The 27,138-nt window shown below is 36.7% G+C and overlaps 3 protein-coding genes across 3 annotated transcripts; 1 reads left to right on the top strand and 2 right to left on the bottom strand.

Moving 5' to 3' along the window:
• Window positions 1-359: 359 nt before the first annotated feature.
• PVX_118650 (hypothetical protein, conserved) lies at window positions 360-5,240 on the bottom strand (the record flags this gene model as incomplete). The annotated part of the gene is made up of 1 exon (XM_001615973.1): window positions 360-5,240. The coding sequence occupies one exon, from the start codon at window positions 5,238-5,240 to the stop codon at window positions 360-362; it is 4,881 nt and encodes a 1,626-aa protein (XP_001616023.1).
• A 3,176-nt stretch (window positions 5,241-8,416) lies between these two features.
• PVX_118648 (hypothetical protein, conserved) lies at window positions 8,417-25,184 on the top strand (the record flags this gene model as incomplete). Its single annotated transcript, XM_001615972.1, has 2 exons — window positions 8,417-8,790; window positions 8,936-25,184. The coding sequence occupies 2 exons, from the start codon at window positions 8,417-8,419 to the stop codon at window positions 25,182-25,184; spliced, it is 16,623 nt and encodes a 5,540-aa protein (XP_001616022.1).
• Window positions 25,185-25,788: 604 nt separating this feature from the next.
• On the bottom strand, window positions 25,789-26,905 carry PVX_118645 (cytochrome c oxidase assembly protein, putative; the record flags this gene model as incomplete). The annotated part of the gene is made up of 1 exon (XM_001615971.1): window positions 25,789-26,905. The coding sequence occupies exon 1, from the start codon at window positions 26,476-26,478 to the stop codon at window positions 25,789-25,791; it is 690 nt and encodes a 229-aa protein (XP_001616021.1). The 5' UTR covers window positions 26,479-26,905.
• Window positions 26,906-27,138: the final 233 nt, after the last annotated feature.

Here is a 27,138-nt window from a genome sequence, read left to right as displayed (position 1 = left end):
TAAACATGTATATAATATAATGAATTTTTTTTTTCTTTTGATGAAGCACAGAGAGCGTGCGAAAGGAAAAAAAGAAAAAAAAATAGTCACATAAGCCCTGTTTTGTGACAAAAAAAAAAGAAAAAAGAAAAGACAAGCACAAAGAAGACGTAGCAACGAAAACGTGACAACGAAAACGTGACAACGAAAACGTGACAACGAAACGTAGCAACGAAAACGTAACAACGAAACGTAGCAACGAAAACGTGACAAACTGCGTTCATACAGAAATGAATTTTACCCCACTCTGCAACTGCTTCTTCTATTATTTGCCTGGTTTAGCCCTACGCATGCGCGCACTACGTTATCACTTGTGCAGCTCACGCATGGGCCCGGTTGCACTGAAATTGACACTCGATTACTTCCTTTTGCTGTATATCCTTTGACTTCTGCAGAGATAACCCCTTCAGCGCCTTAGAGCTTCCCGGGTCGTTCCTTTTGCAGCAAAGTACGCACACCTTATTCCTACATTCGGCATCGTTTTCTGCACACTGTTCGTAGTCCTTATTTTCCTCCAACGAAACACATTTATTTAAAAATTTTTCAAACAGAGTCTGCATCTTAGCTGCCAAGTGGTCATTTCTTTTACAGTGTTTTTCGCATTGCTTTTTCTCATTACTATCTAGCATTTGTGTATGATGCAAACAACATTCTTCACAAAAATTTTTAATACAATTAATATGTTTCTCTTTCGTCTCATTTGGGTATATATCCGTTTGACATGAAGACCTTCTATTTAATACGTGTACAGAATCTTCACAAGTTCCCCATGCCTTGGATTGGGTTTGAATAAAATGTCCATCATTATTTGACATCGCACCTGAAAGAACGATGGAGGCAAATTTCACCTCACTAAAATTTTGTACCCAGAAACCAACTTGGCCTGAACGGATCATATCTACATCGGCAATATCTGTGTCTAGTTGTAATTCTTCTTCGTTATTACTTATAACGGCTGTGACCTTTAATTTGTGGAAGTGTATTTTTATATTAATCCACTCATTTGGGGCCAACACCTTTTTAATTCTTTCCCTATCGGTCAATTCGGACAATGTCACTGATTTGCCATTTCTGTGCGTCACTATCCTGACGCCATCATTTGTCATCTCTAACGCATTGTAGTTTTGCTCGTTTACAAAGTTGAAAAGAATTTTTACGAACTCATCATTGTCACTTTCGTTACTCTCATCGTTGGAGAAATTCACGTCCAGGGTAAAGTACCCGTCAGAGCACTTCCTCTGTTTTAAAAGTGCTATGGTGTTGTAGGTCTCTTCACCGGGCGCGGCGCTGACTTTTACGTTTTTTGAGCATAGCAGGTGCTCCCTGTAGTTGCCGATAAGGTGGCGATCATCTTCATGATCAACCTTTTGACCATCTTCTGGACCATCCTGGTCGCCCCCCCTTGCAAAAGTCCACTCATAATCCACATCGTTAATGAAGCTGTACGGCAACGTTTCGCCCAAGTAGTTTTCCTTGTAGTAGGGGCAGCTGGAAACTTCCCTCTGTTTTTTGCTCGCCCCCCCTGTGGACAACTCGGAACATGGTCGAGCTATGACCTCTAAATTATCGAAGAAGGAACCCTGCCCATGAATTTGCGAATACAAACCGACAGTGCCAGAGAGGAACCTTTCATCTAGAGACCTCAAAATGTTAGTCTCATTTGAATTCTCATCAACCTCGTAAATATCAATATTCGCATGACTGGTCACAATTTTGTACTTATTCCACTTATTATTTGTATTAACTTCTGCTAAATTTTCTTTCAAAATTACCACGTTCCCATTTTCTACCATAGACAATCTTTTCATTCCTTCCCTATCACACACATCAAATAGGTAAAAATTAAAATCGTCCTTGGCTCTAAAGACAATACCTGAGCATCCACTTCCCATGCTCAACATACTGACGTTTATTTCAAAGTCGTAAAAATTTAATCCTTTCAATTTGGCATAATATCCTTCCCCTATTTCTCTGTTTGAGATGCTGCTCGTTTGGCCAACACTATTTGTATGTCCTGCTATATCTGTATCTGCATACCCCCATTTGCTGGACACATTTTTTGTTAATTTTGAATCAAACGTTTCAAAGTGCGAAGAAAAATTCATAGTCTCATAGTTCAATTTGAAGGTACCAAAGTTGAGAGCAACTTTCTGTTCTTTCTTTAATTCCTCCAAACGTTCCTTCAACCTTTCCAAATCGTACATGTATTTTCCCGACAAATCGTACAGGTATAATGCTAAATTTTCGGTGATATTATACAAATTGATAGCATCGTCAATTTGTTTCTTGGATAACAAATCAGCTGGTCTCAGTTGCTTCTTCAACTTTTCTATCACCCTGACTGTCTCATCTTGGACGATGGAAATTACCGAAGGGTCAACTCCATGAATTGCATCAACGTTGCTTAACAGATCGGTGATTAACTCGTGAAAAATGATACTATCTCTATTTTCGTCTTCACTGAAGGGCAACTCCTTTCTCATCCCCTTCGTTGTGTCTCCCTTTTGAAGAAAGGACGTCTGCTTATACTGAAACAAATCCATAGGACAGTCCGCAGATAAATTGCCAATTCGTATCGTCCTGTGATGAAAAATGCTGCTCTCTTCCTTAATATCTTCTTCCCTATCTTTAGTGATTATATCTAGCAGCCCCCCTGCTGGGTCTTTATTTAAAGAAATAGATTCTACATTATTACTAACCGAACCTTCGTAGCGATCCATTCCAGATTCGATGGTAACATTGACTAGGCCTCCCTTATTGTCCACCACCCCAGCGTGTATCGCGGCTCTGCAAATAGAGCTGCTATCTGCATATATTCCTCTACTTCCATACACCGCTTTGTTTTTAAAATTTTCACTGGCACACCCCAAAGGACAAAGAACAACCACATTCGTATTCACGATTGAGTTGAAATAATCCTCAAGTGCCGTCGTCTCACAGTTTATGTTCAAATATTGTAACGCAGAATCGTTCTCTGTCGAATTAGTAGAGCAAACTATGGCAGATATATCAGATGTTTCTAGGTTAAAAAATTTGAAAGACCCATCATCGTAGGATATTCCAGCAGTTTGTCTCACTTTTGTGCTGTCCGGAGATTCAGATGCTTTTAAATAAATTAGCGTCGTTAAATCTATGTTGCCGTTTACCAAGTCGTGAAACTTTCCACTGCAACTACCGTGATCACAAGAATAGTCATAAGCAAGAGGAATGTTGTTTTTCCCATTCAGAGTGTATCCCATTTTCTTTAACGACAAAATTAAGCTATTTAATTGGCTTTTCGACCTTAGAATTAGGGGCTCTAACCCTATTTCAGCACAGTGTTGCCTTATATCATCCACCGAATTTATAATACTGCTAATTAAATGATCGCTATGTTTAGGAGGATTACCATTCCATACGTAGAGGGATGTACTAGACACCATGTCGCAATATACTCTCAACGGCTCAGGGGCACACTTTGGCTTTATCCAGTAAAATCCTGACTGGGGAATCTCTTGAACATTTTTAATTACAGAACAATCACTAGCTGGGTAGGAAGACGAATCACCAGGAAGCATACCTAATCGTAGCAAATCGTTATCATGAATTGAATTTACTGACACTAGGGAGGACAACTTGTCATTCAATTCATTTGCCTTTTCCTTGGACTCTTTCAATTCTTCATCATACTCTTTCTTTTCCTCTACGCATGTTTCAATATTGGGTAGCAGTTCTTCCAGTTTTGATAAATTATCACTAATAGAGTTTACATTTTTCGACACATCATCTTCGAGGTTAATCAGTTTGTTAGTTAAGTCTTGGTCAAACTCGGTTATATATTCAACAAAGTATTTATCTCTAGCGTCATCTGAATTGGCGGCATCTCTGCAATAGCTTATAATAGATTCTAAATTGTTCGCCTGAACTTCTATGGACCTAATTCCATATAAAAATTGATCCCCCATTTCTCCATGCTTCGGATGAGGCTTCATCATTACTATCTTGATATACCTCGTTTCTACATTTTTCAAACTATCCATTGTTACAAAGCTAGGGTTCGCTAAATTTTCAGCAATGACTTTATATTCCTGGTTGTCTACACTGGCACTTATGCTATAATGCAAAGGGGGGTATTCCCAAGAGACTTTTACCCTGGATATTTCTACGTACTTGTTTAAATCTAAGATGAGATAAACCAAGTGCTCGTAATTATCTGCAAAGGTGGCCGAAGCCCAGTAGCTATTCAAGTTCCCATCTACCGTGTTGTCCGCATTATGATCATCATCCAGAGTCGAATTAGCATCAACCGTGACATCCATGTTGAGGAGAATATCATGAATTCCAGGCACATTTCCGTATATATTTTTCTGAGAAATGCACAGCGGCTCACCACTTCTTTGCAATCGAATTTGTGAATTAGATTCGAATATCCAATTAGACTTTCCATCTCCATCTTCCAAAGCTCTTAAACAGTCGTATAAAACAATTTTATTCTTTTCTAAATCATCCAAATTGATAACAGATAAACATTTGGGGGGGTCACTAAAGGCACTAATTATTTGGTTGTTAGAATTTGTCTTCCACAATTCTCTGCCGTCCCCGCTTGCTAAGGCATTTATACATGAATCTAGTATAACGGACGTATTGTCATTATTTACTAACCCTTCTTCCACTTGTAAGCACATTTCATTATCACTTGTAATTCCTGATAGTAGCAGAAAGTATGGATTTCCTCCTCCTATGATCTTCACTTCCCTTATTCCGAAATATTTGTGAATAGCATTTTTTAATCCAATTTTTACTGATACCACTTCTTCTAATTTTTTAAAAAAATAAATTTCATCAAAAGAGGCTTCATTTCCAGAAATCCTCCTATAAGGAATAACATTTTTATAATTTTCCCCATCACTAGACACAGATATGCTTACTAATTCGGGGCTGTATTCCCATGATATTTTCACTCCTTTTATGAACCCCTTTGTATTTAAATAACCAGTCCAGTTGATTTCTTCATCCTTTGAGTGATTCCCGGAACTGCACCAGTAACTGGGGTTGTTCTGTATGGCCCTTTTCGCATCATAAAGCGAACTCCCAGATTCCTCTGAAATGTATGTCGACGACGCGGAGGAGTCTACAAACTTGTAAAAATTTGTCGCGGATTCTTGTCCTCTTGCAAAGCAGCTCAAGATGATGCACCAAAGCACGGGGATTAAATAATTCATCCTGCTAACACTCAAAAGTTGAAGCAAAAATTGGACTCAGATGAGAACAAATCGTGTAAACGCTTCACCTACAAAGAAAAATAGTGCAAAAGGAGTTACACATAAAGTGAAAAAAAAAAAAAGGTACACGAAACAGTCTGGTCAAACTGTTTTATCAAATGGTGAACTCCCTAAATAGGCTGCCTTATCCGTATATAACAAAATGTAAGCTAATTTGCCAGTTAGCTGGAGACGGAAAAATAGAAAAATAAATTCTACTTTGTGAGCAAAAAGGTTGCAAACTTAACAAGGCGTTAATCAAATTGTGTGTCCAATGGTTGCCACAACAAAGATGTGTATGTGTGTGTGTCGTCAAGAAGGGGGATGACTAAGAGGGAAAGAAAAAGAGTACCGTTAATGAGACAAATAATCACAAATGGATAATATTTTTAAATAAAATTTATGTCCACTTGGTCAAAAATTCCTAAATATTTTCGTCTACACAGGTACACATTTTGCACATGACATGCAGAACTGCGACTCTCCAGAGGAATAAAATGACTTACAGATGACTCCGTCGAGGGGCAAAAACGGAGCATATACGGAGCAAAAGCTCGCAACAAACGAACAAGCGAAAGGGGCTAAGCCCAAACAGTTAATTATATATTAATTCAAAATGCTTAAGATCGCGCAACACAATTCGCTGATCTTAATGCAGGACAAAATTTGACAACTGTTAATTGGATCATAACATTGCCGATGGCGTATGTAGAACATCAATTTTATTCTTTAAAAATGTTTAATTTTTCCTAAATTCCGCACTTCGTATTTTTTAATATGTGAAGTTATGCTAACTCATTTAAGCGGAAATAATTCTTTTACCTTTTAATAAAAGAACGCATTGCTGTATTTTTTTGTAGACAGACAAATAACATACGTTTCTAAGAAAATAACTTTGTTGCATGTAACAAAAATGGGAAAAAAAAAAAAAAGAACATCACATTATAAGACAATCTCTGCATAACTCCTACACAATGTGCAATTCGAAACAAATTGAAATGAAATCGAATGCACACCAACGAATAAGTACAAAACGCCAAGTTTGATCTAGTTCACTTTTTTAAAATAGCCTCGTTTTATCCCCCATGTGTAAGTACACCTTAAAAGAACAAAATACGGTGGAAAAGCAATTAAAAAAAAAAAAAAAAAATCTTCCTATACCAAATCAGTTGAGCGTAACGCATTTATCCTTTTGTAAAAAAAAAAAAAAAAATTACGCAACATTTTTCTACACTATGGGTAATTAAATAAATGGACTTCTCTTTTTATTTGTCCCCAATTTTCCTGTTTTTACCCCCAACCGGGGGGTAAGACTTAAACTGCAATTCGAAAGCATCTCTTCGAAAGATACATCGTTCATGTTCAATACATATGCTTGTATTACAAAAAAGTTAGCGGCAAAAAGGGGAAAAAAAAAGAGAGAAATTAATGATCACATAGCTCTTCGTCGTGGGGGTTACTTCAAAATAGTTTTCCTTTTTGCGTAAAATTTAAAAATGTACGAGCAGGCAGTTTTCATTTTGCAGCTTCGCGCGCACCTCTTACAATTTAAAAAAAATGAATTTTACGCAAATGCTCCATTTGAGCATCACGTGAGGAGGAAGTTAAAGTGCCGATTTGTTTATTGGGAACAGATTCTTAAATGGTCATTTGTATTTATCTACGCCATTCGGCCAAAATTTACCACTTTATATTTGCGCGCACAACCATACATTGCTCTCCAAAAAAATGAAAATTAATTTGCAACATTCGCAAGTTAGCCACCACGTCGAAGGTATATAAACCTCGGATGTGGCACAGGGAAAAAATAAAAAAAAATAAAAAAATAAATAAAAATAAACGTAAACGTAATTTACCTACACAAGGCAATTTTTCAAACGTGTGTCGTTTTTAAAAAATGTGAAAAAATTAAAGCAGGGCGAAAAAAGAGCTCTACACATAAATTAACTTAAAACCGAAAGGGTGAGCGTTTTTTTTTTAAAAACATTTACACAAAAACAGTCGTAAAAGGGGCTTGCAATTTCGAAATAGCTTTTCACAAAGAACATGTAACAAAATAAACGTGTGAGCAACATGTTTATGTTTCCGCTTTATACGTTCTCCTATTTTTATGCTACAATATGCACCCCCTGCGAAATGGTGGACAGCTCAATTCTGCTTGATGATACCATAAGCACATATATTTCGCAAAAGGCTCGAATAAAAAAATTACCACATGCTTAAAAAGGAGTTATTTTATTATATTATTATTTTATTTATTTTTTTTTACATAGCAAAGAAAAAAGAAATAGAACAAACTCGCAACGGCAAATGCGAATTAGTGCAAAAAAATGTCCAACAAAGTTGAGTCGTCCCTTTGCATGCACCTGAGTGATCTTAAAAGCAGCTGCCTATGAAAGCGTGAAAAATGTTTTATTACCTCAAAAGGGCTCTTCAGAGGTGTAAAAGCAAAAAAAGGTATATAAAACATAAAATGAAAGATGGAAAGGTAAAGAAGAGCAACACATAACGAAACAAAACAGTATTAAGCGCGCGCAATTTTTACCACCACAGAACGACAACTCAGAAATAATTTCTGTGGACAGAACAAAAAAAAACTGTTCCATGGGTTTATTTTTTTCTTAATAATGGCGTAAAAAGTGAAGTGAAATTTTTATTATAATGAAATTTTTTCCGCTAATTTTTTAAGGCTTCCACATGTATAGATATACGCAAATACGCACATGTATATTTATTCGCCCATTCATGCATCCCAGCTTCCCCCCCTCAAGGCATCCGTTTCGCAGAAAATGTGCACCCCTTTAATTTGCACAACTTTTTGGACGGGGACATTTTTTTTGCCTTGAAATATCTCCAGACAAAATTTTTCCGGCGTAACATCTCGTTGTCAGCTTACATATGCAGTAAAAAAAAAAGAAAACAAACAAAAGAAAGAACCACTTGCACAGCTTCTCTTCAACTTACCCCTTCCGTGAGAAAAAACATAAGCTCTTATAATATGACCTTATTCTCAGTTGATTAACTGCATTACCTATGTGAAGGTGTACATGTGCAGATCTATGTATACCGGTGTGTAGACTTATGCACATGCCAGTGCAACTAAAAAAAAATGCACAGAATTAAATGTTAAAGAGAAAATGAAATGCGAAAAAAGGGGTCGCGCTTTGAACCTCTCCCTTTTAACCATATGGCTGGTAATTTTCTTAAAAAATATAAAGGCTAGTATACGCATTTCAGATTTTACTTACCCGAGTGAGAAGGCCGTCCTTAATGCGGAACAGATTGAAACTGATTATATATCCATTTTGAAGTTGAAAAATGATGGAAAATCAACGCCCAATTTTGAAATTAGTGATCGTTATCTAATTTCTGAGGATAATACAATCCAAAATTGTTATGCACCGAATGATGATCATGGAAAAGTGCTCATAAAAAAAAATGACAAAAACAAGTTTTTATTTGTGCAAAAGCAGGACGAAGATATCTTCATTAAGGATCGAAATTATAAATGGTAACGCCAACATGAATACAACCCACGCGTTGTACATAATCCCATGCAACAGCGTCTCCCACCGTTTGAGATCCCTTTCACCATACCTTTCCACAACAAGTACATACCTTTTAATGGTCCTTTTTTCGCCTTTTTTTTTTTCCAGCTCACTTATATCCTCTCTTGAGAAAACCGATCGACCATATCAAATAGTTCAAGAGAACCACGAGAAGATAACCGTGGGAGATATAGCCAATTGCGACAGTAATACCAGAAAAAAATTCATAGATTATTTTAACCTGTTAGACAGCTTTTTCATTTCGGAAAATGAAAAGTGTGAAACTGTTTTAAAAACACCATTAACGAAAAATGTGCAAGTAATAGATTGCGTAGGCTACATTGGGCACATAACCAACTTTCCTGAGTTAAAACATAGCACCTATTACATCTGCTTCAAAACGAATGAGTCATCTTTACTAATTAGTACCTTTTCGGCGGATAAGACAATTGCTAATAATACATTTTACTGCACCTTCGATAATCCAGTTTGCCCCCTAACAATTAGTGTCAGCCTTTTTAATAATGTACCATATATAATGGATAAATCGTTGGTGCTTAAACCAGACTGCTCAGTTATAAGCACTCCTATCTACAAAGAAGATCATGTGCTTAGTGGAGATCATTATATCTTCTTTTTTAAAAATGATAATACGACATACTACCGCGAAATATGCATACTGAAGGATATGAAATATCATAAAGTGGGTAACCTATTTTCTATAGAGATATATGGACCCATTATCTGTTTTATAGGCTCAGAATGCGTTATAAAAACGTACACCGCTGTGGAAAAAATGCAATACATTATGAATAATATAGAAAGCACCACTTTTTCATGGTCCCCAAGCAACTGCAATAATAAGGATGCGGAAAAGAATGCTATAACCACCTACCCAAAAGAAGAAGACGGACTTTTATACATAATTAGTGAAAAAATTCTATTACAAGAAAACATTTTGTGTACAAAGAACAATACCAAATTACGTCACCTACTAACCATAGAGTTGGTGGAAAATCCTCAATACAGCCTATACTATTCGATCATTAACTCTGTAATTATGAACGACAATTGGCAAAACATTAAATATAATAACTACTTGGGGCCATTCGTCAAATACGAATGCTCTCACGAAGAGATAGTCATAAATGAATATGACATTTGGAAAAGTAATTATGATAATGAGTATATACATAAAAATGAGGAATTAAATTTTAACATCGATTTTAGTGCCCTTACTATGAGGCTATGTGTGAAGCAGATTAACTATATTGACATCGGTTCTGTCAGAATTGAGCAGCTATTTGGCTTTAAGGTCAATAACCTAGATCCTTTGGAAGTTAGCGCCATCGTATCATTATATAATGAAGACATAAATACCAGGCTTCTAAAATTCGCCATAAAAGAGGATGAAAACTGTAATTCGAGTAAGGGCTTTTTTATACATTCCAAGGGGAATTATCCTAAGGAGATCTTTCACAAGGATATCATTGTAGACGCAAGAGCAGAGTACGAAGTGCAAGAGGAAATCAATTTAGATAAACCCAGGTACTACTTATGCATGTGTTCGCTTGCAGAAAAGTGTAACTATAGCAATGGATTAAGTGCCTACAATTTGTATACAAACATTTATATAAACAATGAAATAATACCGCAAGAAAAAAAAAAATATGTTTGCAAGCTGTTTTCCCCTTGTAACTTTACTGTTAAATTCGAGTCGGACAACATTTCAAACCTGTGGGCAGCAAAAGTAGGAACTTCATGTAGAACATACGCATTCGCAGATATAAAAATTAAGTTCAAAAAAAATGATAAGTTAAGTAAAGCCGATTCGAACATAATCGCTGTAGACTTTAGTGTATTCTACAATGTGAGTCAGATTAACAATAACATACTAAATGAAGACTTGGTTATCTGTGGAAATTACAAAGATCAGAAATTTGCCTTTACCATAGAAGCGGATTTTTTCTTTACCTATATCAGTAGTCCGTACCAGAAATTCGAAATAAAAAATATCGAATATGAAAACCTGTGCAGGGACAAAAAAACTCTCAACATATATTCCTACCAAAATGGGGAGACAAATCTGTATAAAAAGGTCGCCATAGACATAAACAGCAATTTGAGCGAAATTGAATTGAATATAGAATATGACCATTTAAAATATTATAAAATATTTTTTATAAAAGAATGTCATTATTGTAAGGGGGTTATCACCTACACACATAGGGGAAATTCCTACAGTTTGCACAACCCCGTTAGGAACCCAGAGAAATACTGGGAACCAAAAATAGGTAAGATGAATAGGAACAACAAGGATTTTAAGAAATCTATAAAGATGCATAACTGCGCATATGAAACAATGCAGAACCACGCACTTACCAGTTTGCTCCTTTTTGATGGACCTCATGAAGAAATTAACTTTTACTGCTATAGAGGCACGAACTGTAGGCATAAAGCAAAATTCACTTTGCTATGGTATCACTATACCATATATGTTGAACTTACAGAAACAGAAAGAATCATTATATCCTATAGGGAAAATAAAGAAAAAAAAATCATTGCGGAGGAGATACTATTGGGCATGAGGAACTCTGACCTGTACCTTAGAATCTCAAAGCATGTCATAGAAAAAATGAATCCAGGACCTTATAAAATAATTTACTCCAGAAAAATTGGGGAATCCTTTAAGGAAAATTATATTGGCACATTTTATTACGTAGGTCCATCGCGACAACCTTTTCAAATTATCGCTAAGGACGAAACGGAAATTACGCTTCATGGCTATTTTAAAAATATTAACGACAAACATATTACAGTATTCAGATATCTAACCTGTGACTTTTACACTTTCCTGCGTAACAATTACCGAGAATTATGGGACTTGGAAAAAATATATGATAATATAAAAGAAGAAATTTTTAATAACATTCAAAGTTGTACAGTATCTGGTGAAGATAAGTTGACATGCAAAGACATGGAACCGATAAGGAAAAAATATGCCCTATGTTGGTGTTACGGAGATAGACAAAATTTCTGTAATCGTCTCGAAAATATGCAGTTCTTGATAACAGAGATTTCTTCTTTGGATCACTCCATTAATCCATTAGTGCAAATAAACATGCCACCAAATGCTGTCTTTATGAATTATAACACGGAGGGGTATTTTTTTTTAGTAGAAGATGATTGCCATGACATTAAGCATTTTCATTTAAAATCACAGTTAAATAAAGAAGAACACATTTTGAATCTCTACAAAGAATTAGAATCCCCCAAAAAATATAATCTATGCGTATGCAAAGTAACACAGAACGTTGCCTGTGACAGTGAAAACCAATTTAAGCCTCTGGAATTGGAATTTGGTTACACAATAGATGACAAAGAAAAATTAAAAGATGATTTGCAACATTTTAATACCGGAATGAGGGCAGTAAAAGACTTCACTTTCAGCTCAGAGTTTATGGAGTTACTACATAAAGGTGTAATGCAGGCTATGGTTTTCCTTTCGGGCTTCATGGGATACAAAGAATACGTCTGCCTTTCAGGGGTGCCATGTAAGACGCCTATAAAAATGCAAACTGTGTACAGTTCTCAAGTGAAATATTTTTTAGATATAATGCAACTGAAAAAAATGAAACAAATTGTTAAAAAAGAAAGCACTGACAAGGAAAGGGAAAATAAAAAAGGACAAGCACAAGAAATAGAAGAAGAAGAAGAAGAAGAAAAAAACAAAGAAAATGAGGACCCTCTAATGTATTTCTCATATTTGAGACCTCACCCTGACGACACAGAAACAAAAGAGGACACAATCTATTTCACATTAAGTGACACAAGGGAGTGCAAAAATGAGTATAGCCAATTTTATAAAGAAGTAAAGGGGGAAATTGTTCGCACGCAAGAAATCGATTTGACATTACAGAAAATTTTAGAGGTTTCGTTCGATTTGAACATAGATTTTATACCTCCAGATGTGAGAAAACCGTATGAAATATGTGCATTCCTCAGGCCCACTGACAAGCATTACTACAACATTGGAAATGTTATCTTCTACGGACTGTTTAATGAAAGTAAGCTTGTCGAAATCGTTTCTGGTATCCCATTCAATTTGCAATTGAAACAGTTTAACTCAAAATATAATGTTCGAATCCGGTTCGTTTATGAACATTATGAAGATTCAAATGCATGCAAAAATAACTATGGGAACAGTGAAAATTTTTTTTATTCCGAATCAGTTCAACAACTATTAACTGCTGATGAGAAAGAAGAAATAGGCGGGAAGGTTACGGTCCACAAGTGGAATGATTTGTTAACAGTTTTAGATGCTGACAACTATAACATCATGGTTGGACATAGAAACGATGATGGATCCCACAATTTACACGTCTGCTCTTGTTACGAACTAGTAGAAGGACTGTGCAATAATGATTATTACTATTCTGCAGATTCTATGATAATAAAAGTGCACACTGCTGTGTTGACAGAACCCCCAATGAATTCCATCATACATTTTATGAAACCGTTTACCCTTAAATTAAAAACATCCAAAGTGCTAAATGGCTCAATTCGAATTTTCCCAATTGATATAATGAAAGATTTGAGTAAAATATGCCTAGAAATAAATCAGAGGGATTATTTCCTAACATTTCCTGCAAAGGTAGAAGAATATGAGCAAACTTATGATGCAAATGTTAATTTCCTCTCTCAAGCAGTTGTCGCATGTTGGTGCTCAAAGGAAAAATGTGAAAGTGCTGACTATATAAACAAGGTTGCATTCTTTAAATTGTCCAGTCCGAGCATTTTAGAAGTTCACACAGATATGGATGGCTACTTTACCTTTTCCTTCTTAAATGAGTGGGTCCACATAAATGACAGAATCTTGTTCGTTGCAGAAGATTTACCATGCACGGACGATACAAGTGCAAGCTTATTTGACGACATCATCCACATAAATAACAAGGAATACCACATCGGCTGGGAGCAGATTATAGAGATCTATGGAAAACCAAGAAAAATCGTGAAAGAAATAGATGATAACTTCACATGGATTTCTAAAATTTACAAAATAACCAATATTCTAGAGAAGCACTTAAAAATATGCTACTGCTTTTATTATTATAGCGAAAATTGCAAAGACCGGAAAAATTACTCATATATCGGCCTTCTTCACAACCATACCTTAGGTAAAGGAGTTGCAGATAAGAATGATCAAATTGATCAGACAGTTAACATGTATACACTGAATGGAAATTCCATCAAATTCGTCCCCATGATTTCCTACAACGATAGCAATAGGGACATTTGCAATACTAGGGGAAACCAAAGTAACGGCATTATCCCTATTTTCAAAAATACCGCCTTCAACAACAGCGCTAATTTCAAACTGAGAATATTAAACATTTTTAAACAGCACTACCAAAATGAAATAAACTTCGTTGTATGCTACAGTTCCTACTATTACAGGTATAAGAATACCTACCTGTTGAGAAAAGTAGAATATAATGAACTTTCCCGCGCACCCAATCCTATCATTCATAATTATACGCTTGGACACGCAGGAATTACATCCGAGTCCAGCCAGAATCTGGTACCGAGAAGAGAACATAGGGAAAAAATAGAGAACCTCCTCAAATCGTACTCAAAAATCAAACAGAGGAAAACCTTTTTTTACAACTATTTTATGGAAGAAGCGCTCTTTAGCAACAGGGATACGCTACCCACCGGATTTAGTACTGATACCATGGGCTATAAGACAGGCGACGAAAACGGCGGGGACGACGAGGATAAAGAAAATGATGCTGAAATAAACAGGCTTATGGACGAAGGGATGAGGAGGATGATAGAACAGAAGGAAAAAGAGCAGGAGGAAAAGGCGGAGAACGGTGGCGAAGAGAAGGATGCCAAAGAGAGGGATGCCAAAGAGAAGGTTGACGAAGAGAAGGATGCCAAAGAGGAGGATGCCAAAGAGGAGGATGCCAAAGAGAGTGATGACGAAGAGAATGAAGAGGAAGAGTATGCTGACGACGAGAATGAAGAGGAAGAGTATGCTGACGACGAGAAGGATGACGAATCCAAAGAAAGAGAGGATAAAGGTGGCAAGCAGAGGGTGTTCTTCGATAATGATGACAAAGAAGACAAAATTAGAGGGTATTCAGAGGGCCATTATCTGAGTCAGCTAGATAACAAGGGCAAAAATAAAAATAAGAACAGAACAGGGGTAAAACACCTTTTAATCTATATAACTAGAGCGATAAGGAAAAAAATAATAATTGCTTTATCCAAGTTTTATGAAGGCGTACAGATGGAACCTCAAGAAATTATGTACTACAAACGAAAAAGCGGGGCAACAGTTAACTACATTCTAGATAGCATAACTTTAAAAAACGATTTATCGATCTTTGTATGTTGTTATGAAGGAGATTTTCTGGAATCGTTGCCTATCGAGCAAAACAGTTATCCTAATATCAACAAAACATATAAGGTGTATTTACTATATAAGGTATTAAGCTTATATTTTTATAACATAAACGAAAACATCGAAGGGAACAATTCAGCCCTGGAACAACTGAATAATGCGCACGATGTATATCACGAGTACAAATATTTAAGGATAGAGAATTTGAAAGAAAAGGGATTCTATAAGAATCAAACCCTAGTACAGTTAAAAGACACCACATTTGAGTTAAAGATACAAGGGAAAAATATCCCCCCTCATGAGTACACACTATATATTGTCGAATTTGACAACAACTGTTACAGATTGGATAAAAATGGCTACCATGTAGAAAATAATGAATACACTCTACACAGCAATTATATCATTTTTAAAAATGTCCTTATGAACAAAAGGAATACCTACAAACTGTGCATACTGGATAAGACACAAGACACGTACAACGATGTAGGAATTTTAAACATTAACAATTATTATGTAAAACTCGAATCATTCTTTGATGAAAATTTCATTTCTTCTAATCTTAAAAAAATGAATATTATGCTAAACGTTTGTGTGAATAACAATTCTTATGATGCCTATGTTATAAAAAGAAAGGGGAGTTTTAAAATCACCCTTGATATGGAAAAATTAGCATTTTCCGATAAAAGTCAACAGCTGGAGGAAATTTTCCCAGAAATACGAAACCATCAGTTAATATCTTGCAAGAGTAAGAAACACGGAACTATCATTTTGACAAACACGCATCTATTCTTCTACGCACTTGTTACAAAACTTTCCTTCTCCACCAACCACAATTTGCCATTCCCAGTTGACGTAGATTTTGATGAAAGCTACATCTACGTAACTGATTTAAATCTCAGGAAAATTGCGCGCTTTCAAATTTTCTCTGAGGGGAGTGCTATTAATATTATCAACAATGCGAAACGGAAAAGAAGTATTCACGACCAAGATTTAAGGGCCTACAAAAGAAACACCCCCATGGGTGAACAAGGAACGACTAGTAAAAATATTACACTTTTTTACCCAAAGGAGGGTCGCAATTTCTACACTACAGATTTGGTGCCTTCTCCCCTCCATGGTGCTGTTTACCCTTATGGTGCGAGAAATTTCAAAACGGCATTATTAACGAGTAAAGAGGCACCTAAAAAAGAGGCCATTGTGCTAACCAAAAGGAGTAAACAGAGCGCAGATTCCTATACTGAAAATGCTCATCAAAATTTATTACAATTGCGCATGTTAAGAAGGGATATGCGGAACGAAAAAGAAAAAACTGCTCGCCTCCGGAGGGCGGAACAAAGCGCTCCCCACAATCACCCACGTGGGCAACAGATAAAATTAGACGCCAATCCCAATGTCGATGCTTCGAAAAAAAAACCCAAATCGGTAGCAAATAAAGAGGAAAACGCGCTCGTCAAAAATGTAAGGGAGTTATACAACTATCTGCAAAAAAAGGTAGACAACAACGGATTGATCAACTATTTCCATGGACTTCTCGGCCCACAGAAAATATCAAAAAGGAGAAACTCCATGTACAGCTTTCTCGACTTTTTCAAAAATGGGAAGAAAAAAAATCTGTCTAGTGGAAATAAAAACGAAGTGCACAGTCAGATAGTACCTTCCAGCATGCCTGCAAGAGCAAAGAAGCAGGCCAGACGACCAGTTCCACGCAGCGAAAACGCTGCTAGACCGCGCATCACCGTTGCTAGGAAAAAAAGAGATGCTACTGAAAATGTAGACCATTCAGTTTACGACGAAGAAATCGAAAAGAATATTAAAAACCTAATCACCGTGGTGCAAACTAGCAATTATTTAACAAATCAAATGGAACACCTAGACCTGAAAGGACATCAAAGCCCGTTATTCATTAGCATACAAGATAATATACTCTACATATTGGATTCTACAAAAAATAATTTTTTTAGCTACAATTTGTATAGTAAAAGAATCATACAACTGGAACAATATAGCGCTGCAAATCATAAGTTCTTTTTAAAGAACCCATTAAATTTTTCCATATATCGTGGGGAGAAAACCGTACACACCCCATATAGAACCAATGTAGCATTCGTAACACAAATACGAAGTAACGAAATTAAAATCATCGATTTGAATAAAAACAAATATAGAATTGTCAAAGCAATCAGGTTGGAAAAAGGCTACATACATAATGCAGTCAATAAGGTCATAGCAATAGATCAAAACTTACTAATAATTACATCTCATATCAACGCAGAAAATATCATTTATCATTATCACTTCAACTCCTTTGATCAGTACTTTAGCATTTCCTTCGAATATACTTTTGCAAAAAATTATAACTCAAATGATTACTTAAATATTGCCCCAGAAATAGACATATACAGCGATTCGGTCATCTTCTTCTGCTTTCTAAACTCTTTCGATCTATGCACAAAGGTGGATCCATTGACAAAATTAGAAATCTCAACTGAAACAGGAGTAATAACAGGAAAATTAAAGCACTTTGGATATTTCCAATTAAAAATTTTTGCTAAAACGCATTTTCAACACCAAGTTAAGGTATATACAGATTTATATTCCTACTGTGACGTAGGGAAACAATATAACTACGCAAATCAAACGTGCGAGAGTTGTCCAATTGGAACCTTCTGGAATAGCGTAGAATTAAAATGTGATCTGTGCAAGAAATATTTTAAAAACAGGTCTACCTTGAAACGTGGATCTAAGTTAATAACAGATTGTCTTTGCTCAGCTGGGTATGAATATTCAGAAAAAACTGCCAGTTGTGAACAGTGTAAACCTGGCTATTATAAAAAATCGACTGGTAATTTTATATGTATCAAGGGGTGCCCCATTAACAGAAAGAGTACAATATACGGAGCCAAGAGTTACAACCAAATGAATTGCAAATGTAGTGAAGGCTATTACGAACTGAATGGAAAATGTGTTTTATGTCTCAAAAATTACTACTGCCCTGGAAACGATCAACTCATACATTGTCCTAAAAACAAAATGTCCCCAGAAGGAATCACATCCGCAGATGAGTGTGTATGTAAGAGAAATTTTATCCACAATGAGAATAATCAATCGTGCACTTACTGCACTTCTGTTGGCAAGGTAAAAGACGAAGTTATCTACTGCTCGCTCTGCGACCCGAGGTATTTAGACACGAACGTTTTTGCAATTCCGAATGACCACAACTATGGATTGGTGGACAAAATATTCAATTATGATGAGGATCTGCTCCTACAAGGTAAAACACTGCAGTATGCCTATTTTGATAACAATGGACGTAAAAATGGACGCGAAAATGGCAACAAAAATAACCCCTTAAATGACCCCCCAAATGACCGCAAAATAGACCACGCCAACTTTGGAACCCTTAACATTAACAGCGAACTCGTTTTAGGGAACAATCCGGACGAACCCAACAGGGAAACCTTTGCAATAGAGATAGACATGCCCAAACCAACCAAGTGCGTATTCTGCGAAAGTGGGTACTTCATGGATATCAAAAAGGAAAGGTGTCTACCGTGTAGTAACAAATACTGCGAAGGGTTCGCCAAAAATCCAAAAGGATGCCCCACCAACTCCGTTGTGAGCAGGACAGTAGCCTCCTCCATTTTTGACTGCAAATGCAAAATTGGTTATGGTTCCATAAATGAAAGGAGAAGCGCACTTGACAAAAAACTGAGCTGTAAATTATGTCCAAAGAATTTCTTTAGCCATAACTTGTCAGAGCAGTACTGTCTTCCCTGCCCACAGCACACCTACACAGTATCAGAGGGATCCACGTCCATCCTCAACTGCCTCCCTGTGGAGGGCTACTTCCTTCTCATGTTCAGGAGCATAGGCATAGAATACGTCAGGTACAAATTCGACATAAACTCGGAAGATAGAATTTACAGCTATTTCCAGGATAGCGTGAAAAGCTTCGACGACGACGTGTATGAGTTGTTTTTGGACCAAAAGTTTGAGCAGCTCTTCAACGATGCGGATAACAACCCGGACAAGAGGGGGCAGCAAAATAACGAAGCGGTGTTGCCGGCAAAGGGGCAGCAAAATGACGGAGCGGTGTTGCCCCCAAATGGGCAGCAAAATAACGGAGCGGCGTTGCCGGCAAATGGACAGCAAAATAACGGAGCGGCGTTGCCGGCAAATGGACAGCAAAATAACGGAGCGGCGTTGCCTCCAGAGGGACAATACAACGCGCAAAACGCGCAAAATGCGCAAAATGAGCAAAACGCTCCAAACGCTGCAAACGCGCCAAACGCGCAAGATAACAAGTACAACCTGGAGCACTTGAAAAAAATGGGGTTCCTAAAGCGGACGTCCCTCTTTTACATATACACCGTCCTGATGAAAAATATTGAAGAAAACTACGACTGGGAATCTGACAAGATGCTGAAGGTCACGTGCCACGTGAACCTGCACCTCAAGAGCAGCCCCAACTTTACTATCTCGTATAAACCCAATTTGCAGTCCTGCGTAGACAGCTGCAAAACGAATATCTACTGCACAGGGGTGGAATTCTCAAGGAAAAAAGTAGAATACACACAAATATTTTTAAAAAATAATCAAAAAATAATTGTTGGATATTTTAAATGTAAGCATTATTCTTTCGAAAGTATATACGATTATACGTCCCCCAACGTGGACGAATTTTTCGACGAGAATGTAGAAAATGCGGTCGTGTCCAGAACTCCTGTAGCTTACACAGACTTTATATTAAGAAATAAAAACAGCATCATTTTTACCTGCTCTATCGATAGAGATAGAAAATTTTTACTGTATAAGCAATATCAACCGGTTGGATGCTTTATGGGGAAGTTCTGTCCAGGGAATTACACCCCTTACTTGATATCCTGTCCAGATAACTCAAAAACGGTAGTCACTCTGGCAAAGCATGTGGATAAATGCCTATGCATGAAAGGTTACTCTTACGTCGGAATTGCGACCCTTAGATGTGCGGTATGCGAGAGAGGGACGTACAAAAAGAACGTAGGAAACTTTAAGTGCGAAAATTGCCCCCTAACCTTTTCAACAGTAAATATAGGATCCACCAGTATTTACGATTGTTCTTGTACGCCAGGAAATTATCTCTCCTTTGACACGCTGCAAAATTTTATCAATTCGGAAAAAATTAACTACAAAAATATTATTGATCAATATTTTATTGTCCCAAAGAAGAAACAAACGGACGTATATTACCGAACCGAAATAGTCAAAATCAGCTTGAATAATCTAAACAGGATAGAAGTTAATGAAGGAACCAATCAAACGTTAAAGCGTGAGATAGCTGTATGCAGGCCATGCTCCCTCGATAATCACTACTGCGAAGGAGGACTCGAATCGGACATCACATTAAACAACAAACGTTTTCAAGGCCAATTTCACACGTTGCCAAAAAAATGCCCCAACGATTTAGTCATTCCAAAAGGAATAATACAGAGAAGCTCAATAAATAACTGCATATGTATTCATGGAAAATTTTTAAGAACATCAAAAGATAAGAAAGTAGAATGCATCCCATGTCCTCCAAATACATTCAAGGAAAACGAATATGATAACAGCTGCTCTGGGGTCTGTCCACACTTCTCCACAACGTTTATAGGCTCGTCATACGAAAACCAATGTTTCTGTAAAAACAGTTACTACTTGGTCACCACAGAAGATGACAACGACGGTGAAAATAGTGCTAACCGAATGGAAAGTAGCAAACGCACCAAAAGTTGCAAACCGTGCCCCAAAGGAGCCGTATGTAACAGAGGCTTCAATATTAACCTCTTTCTCCATCTGCTAAAAAACAGGGCATATAACAATATAAACATTTTAGACCATGAAAATCCATATCCCCTATACGGACATTATGCAGTCTATAAGGAAAAACACCCGATCAGTGATTGGAACCCCCTAGAGGATAATGACGAGTTAAAGTATTCCTACCCTTATTACAACTTACTCTTGTTTATTCAAAAAAATGTGGAAAGCGGGAATTACTTCTTTTTCGAAAAAAACCCAAATTTGTATCTAAATATGGAATTCATAGAATCCATAAAAAAAAAGAAGGCCAATAAGAAAGCAACAAATGCAGCCGAAGCGGACGAAGCGGACGAAGCGCATAATCCTCTATTCCACCAGGCAAATGCCATCTCAATATTGAAATACGCGCTGAAGGATAGCAAGAGTGTAAAAAATCCAAACGAGGTGATCCCAAACAAACATACGAATGCCATTTATACTTATTTAAAAAAAATGGTGCCGACTACTTTACTGGCTAAACCTGAACCGAGACCAACCCCTCCCCTTCTACAAAGTAACGAAATGGAATACTCCTTCCAAGAAATGTTCAACAAATACATAGAAGAGGCAAACGAATTGAGAAAGAAAAACAACAAATTTGAAAGATTGCCAGACATTCATGTTTGTACTCTACCTGATAGGTGTCTAGGAACAATAACCAACTTGTGCCAGGAAGGGTCCACAGGATACCAATGCAATAATTGCCAAAAGGGCTACGACATGAGTCATTTCAAGTCCAACTGTAACAGATGTAAAAATTTTTTCAACGAAATATTGCTTATGGTCTTACTAAAAATGATTTATTATATAATCATTATTGTTATCGTTTCACTCAACTATAATAGTTGCTTTAACAAATTGTACATAAGTGGTATTCTGATGAAAATTTGGTTTAATGGCTCCTTTACCCTTGTGGCATATGGATTTTTCTCACCCACAGCCAATTCATTTATTACCAAATATTGGCACATTTACAAAAGTGTATTTCTCTCCCATTTGAAAATGTTTTCGTACTACCTGAGGGTTGCCTGTTTTGCCCACTCCTACAATACAGATATGCGCTACAACGAAATATGGTACATACAAAAGTACGTGAATATCTTTACGCCCCTCTTCGATGCCATTTCTATAACGCTCATCATGTTTGTTATCCTTCACGTGTACAAACTGTTCTGCAAAAAGAAGATACAAAATTTTGAGCACATCCTTTCGACTATTCCCGAGCTGAAGGCGAAATATCACTTGGACTGCCTAACGAAGGACCCGGGCGGAAAAGCTTCTCCCAAAAAGGGAAAGAAATCGAAAATTTACGTGTCTAACAAGACGGAGGAGGGGGACAACCAAGATTCGTGCAACCATTCGACGGTAACGCACGACTTGGAGAAAAATGGCGTAAGTGATAAGGAAAACGCGGGGGAAACAAATGGCAAATCCGCCCTGATTGATGAAAACGCTCCAAGTGTTCCCAATCTGACGAACAAAAAAGACGCCCAAGTGTTCTGCGAAGACGATGTCCTGCATAAGGTAGATGGGGACGACCCAAATGGGGAATGCCCGAAGTACGAATTAAAATACCTAAACAGGGACGACAAAATGTACGACATTTTCCTACACGAAACGGTTGAGTATATTTACAATAAGAAGATTTTCGGACCTTGGCGATTTATGCATAAGAGAAACGAAAAGTTAGGAAGGAGACTCCTCACATTTTTACACGACACCTTCCCCTGTTACATTTTGCTCATCGCCCTGTCATCACCCTACGTACTTATGGAAGTGATTCAACTCGCATTTTGCAAACCGATAAAATACAAGTCCCAAGAATCAGAGCTATACTTATCCTATTTGACCACGCAAAAGTGCACCCTTTCTGATAGTTCCTTCTTCACAGGAATTATGGTAGTTATCCTGGCCCTATTCTTCTATGTTGGCATTTTCACACTTTTGATAACCCTATATTCGAAGCGCAATAAGTATAAATTGTTTAACATTTTACTGTCCAATTTATTAACAGGGTATAAACAAGGCAAGGAAATCTTCGAATTTATATTCATCTTGAAAAATATCATTTTGGTGTTACTAATAACTTTCAGTATACACCACGAATTTTACTATGTCATCCTAATCACAGTCATATTAACAACTTTCTCCATTCTGGAGATTTATTCCAACCCCTTTGATGGAAGATCCTTCAACATCCTCAACATATCTTTGTGCCTTGGGAATGTCTTAAACATTTTCGTTGCCCTAACCATTTGGGGAAGTTTCTACTGGAACTATGAGCAGTTTTTTTTTGTCCCCATTCTGATTATCCTCTTTTACCACCTCTACATGCTCCACAAAATTATTCGAGAAATTATCCTTTCTAGACATTTCATCCGCACAGAAAATATTATAAGTATAAAAACAGCTGGGTATGGGGAAAGTAACATTAAGCATAATAACTACAAACTGTACTACAAAGTTATGAATAAAATAAAGTTTTTCCTAAATAAAAATCAAAAGAAAAATATTTTATCCAAACAGTCTCCAAATAATGATGGTCCAAATAAAATCAACAGAATGTCAAGGGAAAATATAAAATTTGAACCCATAGAGAATATCATAAAAAGGTATAACATCAACTTAAATGACGATTTATCCAAAGCAAAGAATTTAAACCCTAATGAGGAAGAGGAAAAGAAGAAAAAGGAAATGTTCTGCATTAAGAAAAACCACCTACCCGTAAACATCCACAACGTAGCACTCATATGGTATGACGAACAAAATGAAGATTTGCTATTTCAAATGCCTTTTGAAAACAAATTTTGCCTAGACTTAAATGGGGATAAAGCCAAAAATAAGAAGAAGAAATTCTTTTCCTTCTTTCCAAATTATGCAAGAGATAAACGAAGAAGAAAAAACATTAAATATTTTGTATCAGCCATAATAGAAATTATCGACAAGTTCTTATGCGCATCTAAGATGGGTTCGATCTACGAAAACTGGTTTGACTTCTCCATGAGGTTTGCCTTTGTCTACATATCATGGATTAAAAAAGTTAATAAAACAAATGTTGTCCTTCCACACAACATGGAGCAGTTAAAAATGAACATAGACCAGTACGTCTTCTTTCCTCTATTTTATAAATGTGAATTAATCAATCAGGAAAGAAGAAAGCTCAGCGTCTCTGCGAATACGCCAGAGGACCAACCCGAAAACAGTGCGCCCATCGAAGCGTTGGAAAAGAAACAAAGCTTTGAAAACACAGAAATAAAAATTAGTCGCAGCTATGGATCGTATAACCAAATGGGAAGCCTAAAAAATAGGAAGCACGCGCAAGAGAAAAATAACCATATCATGAATGACAACTACTCGGATGATGCGCCATCTGATAAAGATGCACCCTCAAAGGGAAAGAACGAAACAAGGAAAAGCAGTGAGGAACAAGCACAAATGGGCGTTCTAAGTTATCTCAAAAAGAAGGAGAAAAAAAAAAAAAAGACTCAAGCAAAATTAAAAAAAAAATCAATCAAAATGGATAACCCGGAGATACACAACCACATCAATCATAAGGACCATTCCTACAAATTTGAAAACATTTTCAACCACTCCATGGATATTTTTTCCTCAGAAATGTTTAATGAAAGCACTTTCAACATGCTCATTTCCCTATTCGAATTGTACATAGCTATGAAAACGTTAAAGTCAATGGACATGCAAAGTTTTACCAAATTGTATCAACTTTATAACGAAAAATTCATACGATTTGAAAAAAGTCTTGTCTTCTACATAAATAAACTGAGGGATGAAATAAAACTAGAAACAGAAGAAATCGATAATGAAATAAAAACAGGCGATACTGCAGAAAAAATGAGAGTCAAAAATTATTACTTCTATAAGGAAGAATTAAATAAAAGAAAAAAACTTGAGCAAGAATTGATGTCCAAAATTGAATGCCTAAAGGACTGTATAGACGTAAACGAAAAGTCACAGTCGCTCAGAAATGTATTGAAAAATTCTCGGAAGAGCAAACCTTCCGATGGAATTTTGGATGAAGATATTCATTACATCTTCTCCGTTCTGCAAAATGAAGGCACTTACAAATTGGACCATTCGAAGACGAAGGAACCAAACGAGTGAATCCGGCTTCGCTGCTCACGAAATAAGCACATGTGCGCAGCACCTGGATGGAAAAAGTATTTTTTTTTTTTTTTTGTTCTTTTTTGTTCATTCGCAAAACGCTTCCGTTGTTCACTCTATTGTCCACTCTATTGTCAACTCTATTTTACACGTTCATGCATCGGTGTTTTGCCGCCCATGTGGGCTCCTCACCATTTGCTTACTATTCTCCTCTATAACAACGGCCCTTTTGCTAAATTCGCATATACAAATATACGTGCACATTTATGTACACATTTATGAATCTTTTAAAGTGCGGTAATAAAAACCGAGGCGCACGCCCAACATTTAAATAAACGTTCCAGCCATTCTGGAAAAATCCCCCAACTGGAAGGTGCGCTGTGGAGGATAACACACAAAACAAATGATAACTGCACGGGGGAAAAAAGAGAACCCTTTTTATTATTATTTTATTTTTTTTCTTACATTTGCACCTTCACCGACAAATGAGCACACCCTTTATGGTAAAAATATAGGCCATTTTTACGTTCCATTTTCAGCGCGAAAAGGAAGCCGCTTTTGAAAAACCTATACAGTGGTGGCACACTGCGCTATATGCCCCACTTCAAATGACTTGAATTTCGGGTTTCTTCTTCGGCGCGATTGCCCTTGAAAGGTGCTGATATTCCTCGGGGATTTCCGAGTCAGACTCAAAAAAAATATACGACAGGGTAATTTTCTCCAAATTTTTTAATCGAGAATCATTTAAAATGTCTGGATCGATGAAAAACAAAACTGGCAAATCAATTTCTTCATTCGCATTTAGCATCTGCTCTTCAAAACAAAAACACTGAATTTTATTGAAGTATAAACCTGCCTCGTCAGGAAGCACATGGTAGAGAGCTATTCCTATAATTGGCTTGTCAAGCAAATTTTTGGCCTTATAAAATGCTAACACCGTTTCCCCAGGTTTTACAATTATACTTTTCTGTTCTGGCTCGAACACCCATGGCATATTAGACTGACTCGTAAAGTTCACTTCAATTAATCTGTTCTTATTATTTGCCTTTTTTTTCTCCAACACTTTCCTGATGTCGATTTTATTTTGTATGGTTCCACCGTATCCCGTTGATTGGCAAAACAGTTGGTACAGTGGCACGAAGGCAAAGGATAGTCCAAGCATGCAGGCGGATAGGGACAAATATAAGTATGGGGTTTCCAACTTTTCTTTTTTTTCTAACACGAGGAAATTGTTCTTCCCCTTGTTCGTTCTGTTCATGCTCAGCCTGCTCAAGATCCTTTTTATGACGCTCATTTTGTTCTTCCTCAGCTTTGGGTAATCCACAGAGATGGACTATCGCAACTTACACATATACGTATTTATACACTTACAAAAAAGGGCTGCATAGGTATATGTACTACATTTTAGCAAATTTTGTGACATCGTTCCTCCCCGTTTAGATAAAAAAAATGGCACTTACGTTGTTATATGCTGCTATACAACGTGTGCTAATCAGCCGAGTAATTCATTCTCCAACGCTGATCGATGCGCAAAAAAGAAAAAAAAAAACACACCATTCTGTGCTTATTTTGCCTGTTTCCAGCGTTAAGCTAAAAGAAGTGTTTCATTTTGGGGCCATTTTGCCCACTCTCGCAAAAAGTACAGTCAGCTTGTCAAGCGGGGATTTCTAAAAAAGGAGTGAAAATAAAAACGCCTTTGTATTTTTAGCACCTCCAAAGGTGGGGAAATGTTTCTACAGCCAAGTGAGAAAAAATAATAAAATCTGCACAAATATGAAAGGGTGATTTTAATTTTTTTTTTTTTTTTTTTTTTTTTTGTGCCTTTTTTTTGGTGGAAAAAACACTTTCGGCATATAAAAACGAACCGCACACTACAGAAATTGCCCACAGAATTGATAACCACATGTGTAGAGAATACCATTTGAAGTTAAATATTGATGAGAAAAAAGTGTGC

This window comes from Plasmodium vivax, chromosome 12 (assembly GCF_000002415.2).
Source record: "Plasmodium vivax chromosome 12, whole genome shotgun sequence".
Classification (NCBI taxonomy): domain Eukaryota; phylum Apicomplexa; class Aconoidasida; order Haemosporida; family Plasmodiidae; genus Plasmodium; species Plasmodium vivax.
Note: the sequence above shows the minus strand (reverse complement) of the source record. Positions and strands in the feature narration are given on the sequence as shown.